The 15127-nt window shown below is 41.8% G+C and overlaps 1 protein-coding gene across 5 annotated transcripts in view; it reads right to left on the reverse strand.

Annotated features, from left to right (window-relative positions):
- Positions 1-15127, reverse strand: part of CNKSR2 (connector enhancer of kinase suppressor of Ras 2) — a 422316-nt gene that overhangs the window by 264064 nt on the left and 143125 nt on the right. For all 5 annotated transcript variants that reach the window (XM_056558612.1, XM_056558614.1, XM_056558611.1 and 2 more), the window contains exon 9: positions 13679-13747. In XM_056558612.1, coding sequence (XP_056414587.1) covers positions 13679-13747 — 69 coding nt within the window. The remainder of the gene's footprint in view (positions 1-13678; positions 13748-15127) is intronic.

Genomic DNA, 15127 nt, shown 5'->3' on the forward strand with positions numbered 1-15127 from the left:
ACTAAAGGGAATCTGTTACATAGAAAATGCAGTCCAATCTGCAGGTGTCATGTTATAGTTTAAATAGTTTTGTGGGAACACTTTCAGAATAATTTATAGGTGTAAATATCATGTGGGAGGTTCTACCTAGTGATTGACAGCTCTTTATATACACACATACACAGAGAGCTGTCAATCACTGATTAGCATCGCCTACCTCACTACTTAGCCTGAATGAGAAGAGATTTACATAAATATATGACAAGTTATCCTGGAACTTTTCCCACAAAACTATGGGGGAGATTTATCATTGCTTTTAGAGCATTTTTTTTGTATATGTTTTGGCGCAGTTCAGGCGCAAGCAGCATATTTTAAGACTTTTCTGCGTCTTTTGATATAGACAGTTTCACTCTTTTTACCTACCCATAGAACTTTTTCTTTTTGACCATGCAGTGGTCACTTATTTATCATTTGCGACTTTTGTCAAAAGTAGCTATTTTGTGCGCAAAGGTACTTTTTTAGGCGCAAAGCTACACCACCTACCAGTAGGCTCGAGAATAATTTCTACCTTCCACAATTCAACCTTTAACCTCTTGTGGACGACAGCGTACCACTCCCCTTCTATGACATGTGCTGAGGCGCTGAGCGCGGGTCATAGCTGGGTGGTCCTGGCGTGTATCTGCCACCAGGATCCATCTCTAATGCCAGACATCATCGATCACGGTGATGCCCGGCTTTAACCCCTTAGACACCGCTATCACATTTGATTGTAGCGTCTAAAATGCAAGTAAAAATGTCCCGGCAGCTCTGTGAAAGTAAGTAAAAACACCTAACCTGCCAAATTCAGGACCCGGGAAAGTGTCTACTTCCCTCCCTCACAAGCGTCTAGAAAAAGTGTATGTGGTAGAGCTTTTTCCACTACAGCAGAACTGCGCAAAATTCCTCATCCTGCTGCACCTTCTTGATAAATAGGATGCACGATAGTCAAACCCACCACCTAAATAAACATGGGAAAATAGCTCCACCGTAGACATTCTTTGATAAATCTGGGCCTATGTATCAATCTACTCAGCTCCTCCTGCTCTATAACACGATAACAGTAGCCCTTCAATAGAGATCAAGTTTATTCTTGTAAAATGAAAAATGTTCACCTTCACTGGGAAAAAAAACATGAAACTGTGATGCCCCAGTACGGGATATGCATCTCACAGTCCTATCAGCTTGAGTCCCTGCACGTCCCCAGGGCTCACCTGCATTGTACCCCTATAATCTGTATAATTGTATATAATGTGTGAAGGACCTTTGATATGGTCACATGGTCATTAGTCACATGATAATGGTCAAATGTTAAAGGGGTTATCCAGGAAAAAACTTTTTTTTTATATATCAACTGGCCCCAGAAAGTTAAACAGATTTGTACATTACTTCTATTAAATTTTTTTAATCCTTTCAGTACTTACGAGCTTCTGAAGTTAAAGTTGTTCTTTTCTGTCTAAGTGCTCTCTGATGACACGTGTCTCTGGAAACGCCCAGTTTAGAAGAGGTTTGCTATGGGAATTTGCTTCTAAACTGGGCGGTTCCCGAGACACGTGTCATCAGAGATTACTTAGACAGAAAACAACAACCTTAACTTCAGAAGCTCATAAGTACTGAAAGGATTAAGATGTTTTAATAGAAGTAATTTACAAATCTGTTTAACTTTCTGGAGCCAGTTGATATATATTAAAAAGTTTTTTTCCTGGAATGCCCCTTTAAAGTCACATGTTTTGTTACCCAGAGAGCACCAGGTGACCCGCAGCTACCTATGGGCTACTTGCTCCACCCCTTTTTATAAAGAGGGTGAGGTACTACAATCACTCTGTTTCTGCTGAGGTCAAGTCCAGTCCAGACATCTCAGAGTCAGTGTCCAGCACATCTGGAGGCCTCAAGCCTAAATTACAGCCACAAGTCAGTAAGTCAAGTCATCTCTGTCTGCTGTCACTATCTTCAGTCAAGTCAAGTCTATTATAGTCAGCGTGGCTGTCCTAAAGTCTGTCAAAGTCACTGCAAGTCCCAGTAAGCTGCATGGTCCCCTGTGTTACTGGTCAGGTCTCTGGGATTCTGGCCTAACTGTAAAGACTGTACCATCTGTCTACCTCAGTAAAGTTACCGTTAACCCTGACCTAGCCTTGGACTCCTATTTGCCCTGCCTAACGAGGACTAGCGGTGATACCGTTCAGGTGGTTCTCGGTAAAACCAAGCCATGGTATCACGAACATTTAGGGGTTAACACCATCTGCCCCTGGGTTACAACATCTGCCCCATCCACCTCACATCGCACCCCCGAGGCACACCACAAAACTAAAAAGGCACTAATGTCTTACAATACCAATATGCTAGTCATTTTACTGCAAAAATCACCCAGCCTAGAGAAAGAAAAACTCTAAAAGGAAATCTGTCAGCTCTATATCATACTCAGAGCTGAAATGTCAAGAAGGCGGTGCCAAACCTGGTCAGTCACATTGCACTTGAGTCCAGGAGGTGTGTTCATGGCAGGTGTGTTTAATCACTGGGCAATTGAGCACCCATAAAGGCTAGTCTTGGATGTCATGTGACACCCATGAGTAAGGAAGTGATGTCTGCCTTAGAAATGTGTAGGGTCTGAATCCAGTGCCATGTGCTGCACTGCAAACTTTTATGGAACACTTAAGAAGGCTATATTTTGAAACTCATACTGAGTTGGACACCCTCTCCCCTCCCACCCTTTCTTGCCTTGACTGAACATCAATCAGTCAAGGAAGGGAGGGAGGAGGAGTTCATCCTGTGGATCAGCACCGCTTCCTTGACACAGGTTCCCTTTAACATGATCAAATAGAGTAGGGGGCTTTGAACAGTTAATTAATTGTACAGGTGTCTTAAAGGGGTACTCCGCCTCTAGACATCTTATCCTCTATCTAAAGGATAGGGGAATAAAATGTCTGATCGCTGAGGTCCCGCAGCTGGGACCCCACAATCTCTGTGCAGCACCTGGTGTACGTTTAGAATGCTGGGTGCAGGCGGCGAGGGTCGTGATGTCTCAGCCACGCCCCCTACCATAGATTTGCATTGAGGGGGCATGGCCTGATGTTACGAGGGGAGTGGCTGTGACATCCCGACCCCTGCCACCTGCTCCAAGCGTTCAGAAAAAAATGTTCTGAACACTGGGGCAGCGGAGTACCCCTTTAATGATTGGATCTCCATTTTTAAAGTTAGAAAAGTTCCTTTTAATCTCTGGCAGTGATAAGCTGCAGCAGCACGCCTCCTCTATTCCACTCCCATCCTGTACATACAGAGCTCTGTGCTAGAAGCCAAGCCCTGTACATCAGTCATGCAGAGCAAGGTGGGGGAAAGAGGAGGCGTGCTGATGCAGCTTAGCCCCACCAAATTGATACTTCAGCTGCTAACAAAAAGGCACTGATATCTTTATGCAAAGCGATCAGAAAAACTAAAAGGGTGACTAATTTTATCTCCTACGCAACTCTCTACCTGGTATGGAGCAAAAAGATTCCCTTAAAGGGGTACTCCAAAGAAATAAACCCATAGCCCATCCTTTCCTTCTCAACAACTTATGTATTTGTTTAAATATTATTTAATAGATATATAGAGCAGTTTCCCTCTTTCAGCTGTCACTTGCATGCAGGGAGTGAGAGAAAAACTCCATTCTCAAATCCACCTTGTCTTGGTGTAAACCCCTCACTGAGACTAGCCCCCACCCTTCAGGACAACACTAAGTGATGATTTCTGTCTGGTCTAGAGCTCTGGCTGTACAGCAACACCTCCCCTCCCCTCCCTGTGTGAGGAGCTTGTGAGCCATGAGAGAAAAGCAGTGAAGATTCTCAGTCACAACTGAGCACATAGCTGCTGTTTTTCTGCTGAAGATCTAATCACTGACTGTTGCCATTAAGAGCACAGCATGATTTAGTGCTGGGGGAAGGTTAGTCTGAAAGAAAAGACCTGTACAATGTGTGAGCTGCATTATAAGCATGCACACAGATAGTGAAAGCAGTTGGCTGGAAGCCATTACACAGAGCTGCACTGACTTCTGGGAAATGTAGTCTGTGCTATAAACAAGGAAAAAGTATTTAGAAAACATCAGGGGCATTTTTATTTTTCTTAACTTCCCTGGAGTACCCCTTTAAGAAAGTTAAAGCAAATATCTTCACGTATTTATAAAATGTTTTACTAACATTATTACTTCCCAACACTCTCCTGACCTCTTAAATATATGTATTTACATTATAGCCGATAGGTCAACCTTTCCCAAACTGTCAATTTGTGTTTTGCAAAAACATGCTAAATGGGTTTAGTATCCTCTATATAATCTACATTATATTAAGTACCTTAAAATTATGGTACAGACCTTTCAATCTGTCACATGTACTTTTCGGCAAACCTAAAATACTGTAATTTGACTTTACATGAATGTAATGTTGATCACGTAAAAAGCTGCAAAAACAAAATAAAACATGTAAACCATGTTACGTAATATATTACAGAGGCAGAATGTAAGTTTTAGTTCTGGCTGGGAGAGGTAAATGCAGGCACTTAACTTTTTACATGTACTGCGCAATGGGCTGTCAATACCCTACATACCAAAGGTATAACTTTATTTTTACAAAGTACTTTTCTTTGTCAAGAACTTTACATAGACTTTAGCTCAGGAAATTAATTTAATTCTAAAAGTGCTTCAAAAGCTTATTTTCTTTAAACAATATGTAATATAAGATGTATAGATAGATCAGTCTTAAAATATCTATGATTCTTAGATAACGTTTTTTTTCCCTTTTGTCAAAGTTATTCTCTATCTACAAGATAAAGCGGTGTTTTCCAAACAGTGTGCCTCCAGCTGTTGCAAAACTACAACTCCCAGCATGCCTGGACAGCTAAAGCTGCCAAAACACTTGGATAATGGATTACTATCTGATCATGGGGGGTCCGACCACTGGGGCTACCTGTGATCTAGAGAACAGAACAAACCTCCTCCTTTAAAATGAAGTGAAGGGTCATGCAAGTATGTTGTGCTATATTCATTCTGTATGGGAGCCCCAAAGAATACTGTATTCGGTTATATCCCGCATATCACAGAACGAATGGAGTGGTGGCACCACTGGGTCTGCAGTAGATTTCCCACAGGGGGAAAATCCACTGCGGTAAATCTGTTGCGAGCTGTCCATCCCTGTTGAAACTTGCAGGAGAAAACATGCTGCGAGTTCGCAATCAAATTCACTCCTGTGAACGAGCCCTAAGACTATGTCTGGCCCTTTGAAATCAAAGGATCTGGCACAGGTATGCTGTGATATGTGCCGGAATACCATTTGGCCTTTTTTTGGACATGTACCACAAAATATCCTTTGGAATAAATGTCAATGTAACATTATAGACGATTAAACTGTGTTACGGTAACAATTTGCAATCCACGTTAATTCCAATTTTCTGTTTTTTTAATGCCCATTTTTTTATACCTCTCCTCTGTTTACGTGTATGTAAAATTAGATTTGATTTTTTTTTTTTTTTTTTTTTTTTTTTTTAAGATACGTTGTTCTACAATGGCAGCAGAAGAGACTGTGCCAGTGGAGAAAGATTGCTCTTTAAAGGGGTTATCCATCATAAGGAGACTTTAGTACTTCCCTGCCAGACAGTAATGGACATGCTTAGGAAGGATCTGAGCTTGTGTATCTGTGTTTTAAGTCCACTAAAACGCTGCTGCATTCTTTTTGTGTACTGGCTATTTCCTTTTGGAGTTCCTTCCCTTCAACTACAGATCCCAGGGTCCCTTGTTTGTAAGTGTGAGGTCACTTTTCCACCCACACATCAGCCACCCCACCCATTCAAGTACAGCGGCAGCCTTGTGGAGAATGATCTCCTCCTCCCCACCCAGCAGTCACTCCACCCATTGAAGCAGACAGGCTCCCTTTCAACACCTGACTAGTTATTAATGTCTCGGGACGACTGCAACCTGGGAAAAGCGGAGACAACACTCAATTTGTATGCTGCTAAAAATGAACATCGGGGCAAAGATCACATAAAGATTGAAAGACCAGCCATCAAACACAGGTAAAGACACTATATAATTAACTACACTAACTTTATAGCCCCTATAGCAAGTTCAAAAAAAAAAAAAATTATATATAAATGATAATGCCTGAATAACCTTTTAAAGGGGTACTCCGGCCCTAAGACATCTTATCCCCTATCCAAAGGATCCTGATCACGGGGGTCCCCCCCGCTGGGGAACCCCACAATCTTTCATGCAGCACTCCGCCATCATCAGCCTCCGGAGCGAACATCGCTCCGGGTCTGATGAATCACGATCACGGGGCCGGAGTATTGTGACAGTTGCCCCACCCCCTCCCATAGGCTTGAATTGAGAGGGCTGCATGAAAGATTGCGGGGGTCCCCAGAAGTGGGACCCCCGTGATCAGGCATCTTATCCCCTATCCTTTGGATAGGGGACAAGATGTCTTAAGGACGGAGTACCCCTCTAACATAATTTCTTCTATTTCACTAAGTCCTTAAAAGATATCACATCGGCTAGACTATTATTTTGTTCCTTTTACTGACAGCAGTAAGCCTTTACGTTGCATTAGTAATGGCTAAAGCTTATTCCTCTGTTCTGCATCAACAAGAGTAAATGACAGGTATTATTTTATTTCATTAATCTCTGACCACAATTCTGCAAATGATGCTGCAGACAGTGAAGACCTGATATTATATTTGACCGGAATAAAGTAGATAATTAAAGTCAACTGTGATTTCCTGCATTCCTGTATTATTGTTATGTTAAATACAACAAACCAACTAGCCAAATAAAGAAAGCATTTTGTCTAATCTGCTCACGCAGCAGTGGAGACCAGTTTAGCAGGCATTCTTCCCATTTCTTGTGTATCATTCTGTTTGAAGATGGAAGTGAAATACCCCATCCCAAGTATATATCTGGAGTATATATGTGTATGGATCCTATAGTATGGACGAGAGCCCTACATCGGGATCAGGATCCCGCAAGATCAAGGTTGTTGCAGGCTGGAGCGGCCAGTCACAGAGCATACAGCAGGTCCCTCAAAATCCTGCGCAGTCCCGCAAACCTCTGCAATGCTGAAATAATGGCACAAGGGTCCTATAAAATGGCACAAGGGGGTAATTACATAGCATGGGGATAATGGAATGGCACATGGGGTATTATTTCTAAAAGTTGTGACAAAATGTTTGCGGGAGAAAGCGGAATTAGACACACATGTTGTGGGAGTGAGCGGGAGAAGAACACACACATTGCGGGAGCAGTAACTGTCAGAAATGCAGAGGGAGCAGGATTAAAAATAAATAAATAAATAAAAACATCCCGTGCAGGGCTCTAGTATGGTCTACCCAAGCAAAAAACAAATCGTCAGGCCATAAAACTACTCAGGGTTTTGCACAAGAAATAAAGAGTACATCACAAAACACAACCTGTTGTCACCATTGACTCTGTAGGCCTTTTCATGTTGGGGTATTGGCGCAAAACCACAGCACACAGCTGTAAGCCATGTGTGGTTGAAGTTAAAGTAGTTTGGCTATGTGGTATATATAAATAAAATCCATTATTCGATTTTCTGGGCATTTAAAGGGAACCTGTTAGCAGATTTGTGGGCAGCATGATCTTTCAGTAAAAGCCCTAACTACGTCAAACTACGTTTTACTTTAATGTGCTGCAGTGTCTGAGAAAAAGTATAGATTTAAAGTGTTCTTCCCTGATCTCTCCCCTCCATCTCATCTTGATTGACAGGTCACTTGATCCCTGGAATATATTTAAAAGGGTACTCCGCCCCTAGACATCTTATCCCCTATCCTTTAGAGTGTCGGGTGAAGTGAGGCTCGTGATGGCCGTCATGCCCCTCTCCCATAGACTTGCATTGAGGGGGCGTGGCCGTGACGTCATGAGCGGGGTGTGACCGTGACATCACGAGCCTCCGCCCCACATCTCCAGTCATCCGGCACGGAAAGAAGTTCGCTCTGTGCACCGGATGTCTAGGGTAAGCAGCAGAGACAACGGGGGACCTCCGCAATCAGACATCTTATCCCCTATCCAAAGATGTCTAGGGGCAGAGTACCCCTTTAAACTTAGCCTCATTTATCAAAATTAGCTTTAATCAGTTAAATAAAAATACAGTCCAATCTGCCAGTATCATGCTATAGAGCAGGAAGATTTTAGCAGATTAATATATAGTTTGTACACATATTTTTTCTTTTTTGTATTGATGAATTCACTATCATGTGTTGTGTTAGGGGTTAATTGATCCATCACAGGTGTGCTACACCTCTTCCGGATCATTTGCCCCATATAGAAGGTGTAACAATCTTGTGTTTGAGTGTATGACTAAGGGCGGTCCACGTCTGAAACACGTCATCATGTTTTCCAGACCTGTATTTCTGTTTTCATACAATAAATTGGGATCTTCTGCATATTCCACGCTGGCAATTTCTTATCTTTCCGTTACGTTGGTGTTGCCATACACCTGTCGCGCTGTGGATAGGACGCTGACCTGGTAAGCTGATTCACATATCTCTCTAATATATAGTTTAGTTAGACAATATTCGGTAGAATGTATCATTTATTCCTTTAAACATATCATTTTCAGCTTTGTAGTCCATTGGGTGGTCCTAGTCACAGATTGATAGCCATCAGCCAGTAAGCACGACCACCTTCTTGACTCCTTAGCACAGAATGAGCAAAGATTAGATTAATACATTTTAATGAAGCTTTTTCAACACATTAATCTGCCTCCTCTGCTCACAGATTGACTCTTATTTTCTATATTACCGCTTCCGTTTAAGAAATGAAGGCTAAGTTCTGACTTGTCGAAATTTGCAAAAAAGGCAGGTTTAGATACATATGTCCCTGTGTATTTTCTTATCTCAACTGGACCTGCAAGGATGCAGGTAAAACACTTGATCCTCCTGGCGCTCACCCGGTAGATATAATAAGCCGTAGGGAGAGTAGACGAAGAGGGGGTCCCACCCCTCAAAACGCGTAGTCCATGGCGCTGAATAAAAGAACTTTAAACTTTCTATCTACTGTCCCTACGGCTTCTTCCAAAATAAGTTTTTATTTGTTTTAAAGCACAAAGATCAAAAGTAATCAAACATCAAAGTCAAATGACTTCCAGCTGAAAACGCCCACAATTTTTGGGTTCCACATACATCCATATGAAGAACACGTGGTAATTGAAACAAACTGTTAAGAGCATTAGCATGGTAGTGCATCACAATGTAGCGCTTCAGGTTCAAGAAATACAACACACAATACACATCATAACAGTCTACAATCTCTCATGGCATGCATAGGATGTAGTTTACTAGACATCAGCAGGCCCAAGTCAGGCAATGTGGGGGGTAGAGCTGGAAGAGGGAAGAAGAAAAGGAAAGAGGAAAGAAGAGGAAAGAGGGAAAATCCGAAAAATGTAAGGGAGAGGGTTGCATCTTGCAGACTGAAGCTCATCAACTTACCCTGCAGATGGTGGGCAGCCAGGGACCTCCGGACTCAGGTTACAAAGTGTTAGAGGTGTTCAGTTTTTAACTAGCTAGGTGGGAGCTAACATATTCCGGGGAGGCCATATAACTAATCCAGGGACCCCATATATCGTGGAATTTGTCAATCTGTTTATGATTATCAGCTGTAAGTTCCTCCATTCTACAGATATGTAATATTTCCAGAAACCAGGATGAAATTGATGGCGGTGAGGTCGATTTCCACAATCTGGGTATCAACGTTCTGGCAGCCAGAAGGAGGTACGGCACTGAGTACAGCAGTATGGAAAAATGGATTAATTCAGGCATCTTAGGAAGGGGGTTGGGGGTGAAGCGGGACAAAACACTCAAGGCGTTCGACCAAAAAGTGTCAAGTGCAGGACACGTCAGCCAAACATGTGACATTATGCCGCCACTACCACCACACTGCCAGCAAGTATCTGGAACTGAGGGGTAGATTTTGGACCCCTACGGCTTCTTATGTCTACCGGGTGAGCGCCAGGAGGATCAAGTGTTTTACCTGCATCCTTGCAGGTCCAGATGAGATTTCCTCGACCGCTACTGTACACCACAGAGACGGGCAAGATCCAGGCGGCATCCCGACTTCAGACCCCGGCATTGGGTTTACAAGCTTCAGTAGGTGTTGTGCCCTGAGCATAACACCTTCCCTTCAGGTGAGCAAGTGTCTTTATCACTGCCATCATTAACCTCTGCACCTCCGGAGTTACGGCACATGGTCCTTTGCGCTTTTGTCTGTTTTGTTTTCACATATTGTACAAGATGTGCATTTTCTTAGCACTTCAGAGCAAAACTCAGTTGGGTTTAGTCAGGGCACCTGTCACTATTTAATGGGGCCCTTGGCTAGAGTAGCATGAACCTGCTGACAGGTACCTTCAGATGCCCAAAAAAGGGGTAATACCTAAATCCTATTATTCCCATAAATTTGAGCTTCTCAGGGAATACACCACTCTTGGGCAACAAAGATCAAGGTCAATAGTGATATTCTACAAGTATAGAATAAAGAAGAAGAAATCCTCTGGTCATATAAAACTATGTTAACATAAATACTTTTTTGTCAACTCTTTGTCCATGAGAAGCCTGAAACTTTAGGAATGCTCATGTTTAATGGGAGTGTGGTAGAGCTGAATGGCTGTCTGTGCGCACAATACGCTGGAATTCACATGCAGACTACCTTTCGTTACATATCCTAAATTCTAGCCTAGATTAGTAATAAATAGTACTTAAATTTCTTAAAAGAATAAAATAGGTCACCACATAAGGTAAATATTATTAGGATTAAAAAAAGATATAAAACTTTTACATACCAATACAAAATGGCCAGACATTGATAGTATAGCTGATCCCTGTGTACAAATTGGGCAAAGCATACTGAAGGGAATTGGAATTGAAATTTAAGTTAACTCTGGGTACTCTATGGGAGAATTTGAATTATAAATATAAGCAGAGAGATCTCACAAACTGTTGGCTTGGAGTGACAGTTGCGCTTGTGACACTTTCAGGCTACACCTGGAAGTGGCGCATAGTGCTGCTTTACAGCCACAGCCATCTCTGGTGACGAGAGTGATCTCACAAGGGAAAAACATGAATATGCATTAAGAGGGTGTTAACTTGGAAGATGTGGGCTGGACATCATAGTGAACTCTGGGCTAGGGAACAATTGCACACAGCCACTTCATTTGGGCACATCAGAGGAAAGGAGGCATACATAAAAAAAAAAACTATAAAGACCATTGTAATAAGCATCACTTCCACTATAAGCCTGTCCCAGTAGTTTAGTGCAGGTGATGCTGATGGCAGAGTCCCTTTAAAGGGGTTGTCCGGCAAAAGGAATAACCTGTGTATGGTGTAATACAGTGTAACTCACTAATATAATGTTATTAGCAATAAGATAATGTATTATTGAGAAAGGCTTCCTGATGCCTTATGTAATGAGTCATAAATCTAATAGGCAGTAACAGGAGCTCCCCCGTTCACATCACTGCTCCTGTAATGAGCAGAAACGAGGGGGGGGAGGGAACAGGGATAGGAGCTTTGCATTCAGACAGTGGTACATTATATCACAGCTACAAGCCATATAGTTCAGCTCATATGGAGCTTATCGGTGCACTATGGCTAAAAAAATTATATTAGTAAGTTACTTTATTATACTTTTGCCTGCCATGCAGGAATGCATGATTTATATACCCCCTCACAGAATGACCATATTTAATAATTTTTCTGTCTTAATGTATGTCATTTTTATTGTTTTGTTCATATTTCATGGGTTCATAGTCCGTACGCATCATTTTAGGCTGGCAGACACCACAAACATAAAAGGCTCATCAGCGCCAATTTAGCCTTGAATTGTTCTGTCTATAATAAAAGATACTGAATAGAAGGGAAGTACTGAATTTAAAACTATTCATAACAACAGAGCGTCGATAAATCTGAAAACATTTAACTCTTACCAGTGGCTTCATGTTACATAGTGTATGCATATGGTACTGATGGCTGATGTCATTTCATCATTAGTGAGCAATATAACAAGTCATTGCTACTTCAGTATCTTCATTCTAACATATATAAGGGTCTGCGATCTTACTAGAGAAACAACTTGGCAAACGGAAAATAAGCATTAAAAAAATGTATGAACTGATACCCATAAACAAGCATGAACCCCCCCAATCACAACCAGATGCATATATATATATATATATATATATATATATATATATATATATATACACACATATATACATACACACACTCCTCCACACTTGTCCACCTCCAGCTAGATGTATATGATATGTACTTTCTATTTATGGAATAAAGAAAAAGCAATGTGAGACGATGAAGGGGTGGGCTCCGTTTTCTTCTTCCTGTGAAGTGATGTGGTTTATGGACTTAAAGGGGTACTCTGGTGGGAAACTTACATTTTTTTAAAATCAACTGGTGCCAGAAAGTTAAACAGATTTGTAAATTACTTCTATTTCAAAAAATCTTAATTCTTCCAGTACTTATTAGCTGCCGAATACTACAGAGGAAATGCTTTTCTTTTTGGAACACAGAGCTCTCTGCTGACATCACTAGCACAGTGCTCTCTACTGATATCTCTGTCCATTTTAAAAACTGTCCAGAGTAGGAGAAAATTCCCATAGCAAACACATGCTGCTGTGGACAGTTCCTAAAATGGACAGCGGTGTCAGCAGAGAGCACTGTGCTCATGATGTCAGCAGAGAGCTTTGTGTTCCAAAAAGAAAATAATTTCCTCTGTAGTATTCAGCAGCTAATAAGTACTGGAACAGTTGACATTTTTTAATAGAAGTAATTTACAAATCTGTTTAACTTTCTGGCACCAGTTGATTTAAAAAAAAAAAAAAAAAGGTTTTCCACCTGAATATCCCTTTAACGAGTAGACGTTGAACACCCGATGGTTGGGCTAATATCAGGATTTGCAGGAACCATTTAATGACAGAGTTTGGTGTCTACTAGAATGAGACGTGGCTGAAGTGGTGGTTGCTGATGAGAAAGACAGATGCTATGAGCACTGTTGGTCAAAAAGGCGAGTGAAAATGTAGGCTTCCACCACACTTCTGTACAGACCTAGGCAAGAAAGCCGACTGAGATTTCAAAACTGAGTTTTCTAAAGATCCTCAAAAGAAGCTGCTATATTACTTATTGTATCCATCCTTGGACACCATTGTAGCATTAAAGGGCAGTCAGTCTATACAGGACAAAAGCAGTTGGGGGAAATAGGTCTCCCATATGTGGATGGTATCTTACTGGAAGACCATTTTTTATTTTGTTTATATATTGAACAACCCGACAACAGATTCTATATTCGGAAGATCTTCAAAAACAGGGTAAACAAAAACATTAACATCCCATTAAACCAGTGGAACACAGTTTCAACCATCCCTTAATGACAAACATCTGCCTACAAACTTGAATAAATGTCAGATGCATCATTACATAAGGCCACGTATTTTCTTTAATGTTCTACAGATTAACAGAGATCCATTTTTTAGTCATTCATCTTTTTAACATAAGTGAAGGATTCAGATCACGCTCAACTTATCTGGATAATGACATTGTTATTGGATCAATGTACACAACGGCTTTTGCTTGCAGGACATGCTCAGCTATCCATAAGGTGATAATTCACATGCACTATACATACCACTGTCTGATGGTTGACTTGGATCACTTCATCGCCAGCATGGATCTTCTTGCATCTATCAGCAGGGGACTGTTAACCAAAGCAGAATGCTTTCAGTGAGGACTTAATAGAGGTCATTCTAGTTTATACACTTTCACTGGCAAATTGTCAGCTTTTCTTAAAGTGACCTTGCCACCTGTATTGCACTGGTTTTTATTGTCGTCTTGGATAGATCATTGTACAATGCTGTTATGCTGACAGGGGTTGTATTTGACGACACATGAATTTCTGCAGACACCTAATTCAAATTATGTTCAGTCTTAAGTGGGTCTAAGGGCCGTATTATATAAAGCAAGTAATGGCCAAAAAAGCAGACATCACCCTCTATAACAGGATCAGCACTCAGGATGCAAATGAGAAATGCTCATTCGTCAGATGACCACTTTCTTCTGACTTGCTTAGAAATCATTGTTCTTTGGCTGCACATGTATTAAGTATCAATTAAGCAAAAAGCCGCACAAACAATCCAAGGATAGTCTGTGTGGTCCTTCTAGCATGATAGTTAAGACTTGGAACAGGCTTGTTAAATGTTCTGGACACCGCTGCTGCCGACCTGGAGAATGCGGGGGACCCCGAGATCTAACATCTTATCCTCTATCCTTTGGATAGGAGATAAGATGTTTCGAAAGGAGTACCCCTTTAAAGCGTACCTCTCATTAAGTTCTTTTTTTTTTTACGGTCCCTACCTATTCTCTAAATAGCCCTAATCCACTTTCTGTCTTTAAAGAAAAAAATTCACCTCATAAATCTGCCTTTTAGCACTTTATTAGTGCTAATTTACAATGTAAGCTTCTGGCCGGAGGAAGTGGCCGTTCACCAGCAGGCGCGAGGACACTGAAGCATACAGTGAGCTGTCGGGAGCGCGCATAGATATTTCAGCCAATCATACTGGAGGCTGCTCTGGGTCTCCTCCTCCCTGTTTATCATTGCACATGCTACCCAGGGAGGAGGAGTATAAGGAGCAAGGGGAGTTCTGTGAGGAAAGTAAATCTGTGAGGAAAATAAAAAATGGTGGGTGTATTAAAGTTTTCATAGCTAAATGCCCTAGTATTCCCCCTATATTATTGATGTCCCGGTACTGCTATGTCTAATCTGCAGGCGGGTTACTGCACCTCTGTGATACCTGTCAGCGGAATTCCCGCCAACAGGTATCACGGAGGTCTGGTGACCCGCCTGAACTCTCCGCTCCCAAGCTATGCATTGCGCTCATCAGCTGTGCGGACATCATAGCCGGGACCTGCATGAACCCTTCAGACGCCGGAATAAAATTTGATTGCGGCGTCTAAAAGTGCTGAGATGTCCTGCCTGTTAGCTCAGGGAATGCTGATCGGGATCACCGCAGTGTAATTGCGGTGTCACGATCAGGTCTAAGGATGGACGGATGGAGCTCCCTTATTGTGCTCCATGCAT

The sequence above is a fragment of the Hyla sarda genome, chromosome 2 (genome assembly GCF_029499605.1).
Source record: "Hyla sarda isolate aHylSar1 chromosome 2, aHylSar1.hap1, whole genome shotgun sequence".
Lineage (NCBI taxonomy): Eukaryota > Metazoa > Chordata > Amphibia > Anura > Hylidae > Hyla > Hyla sarda.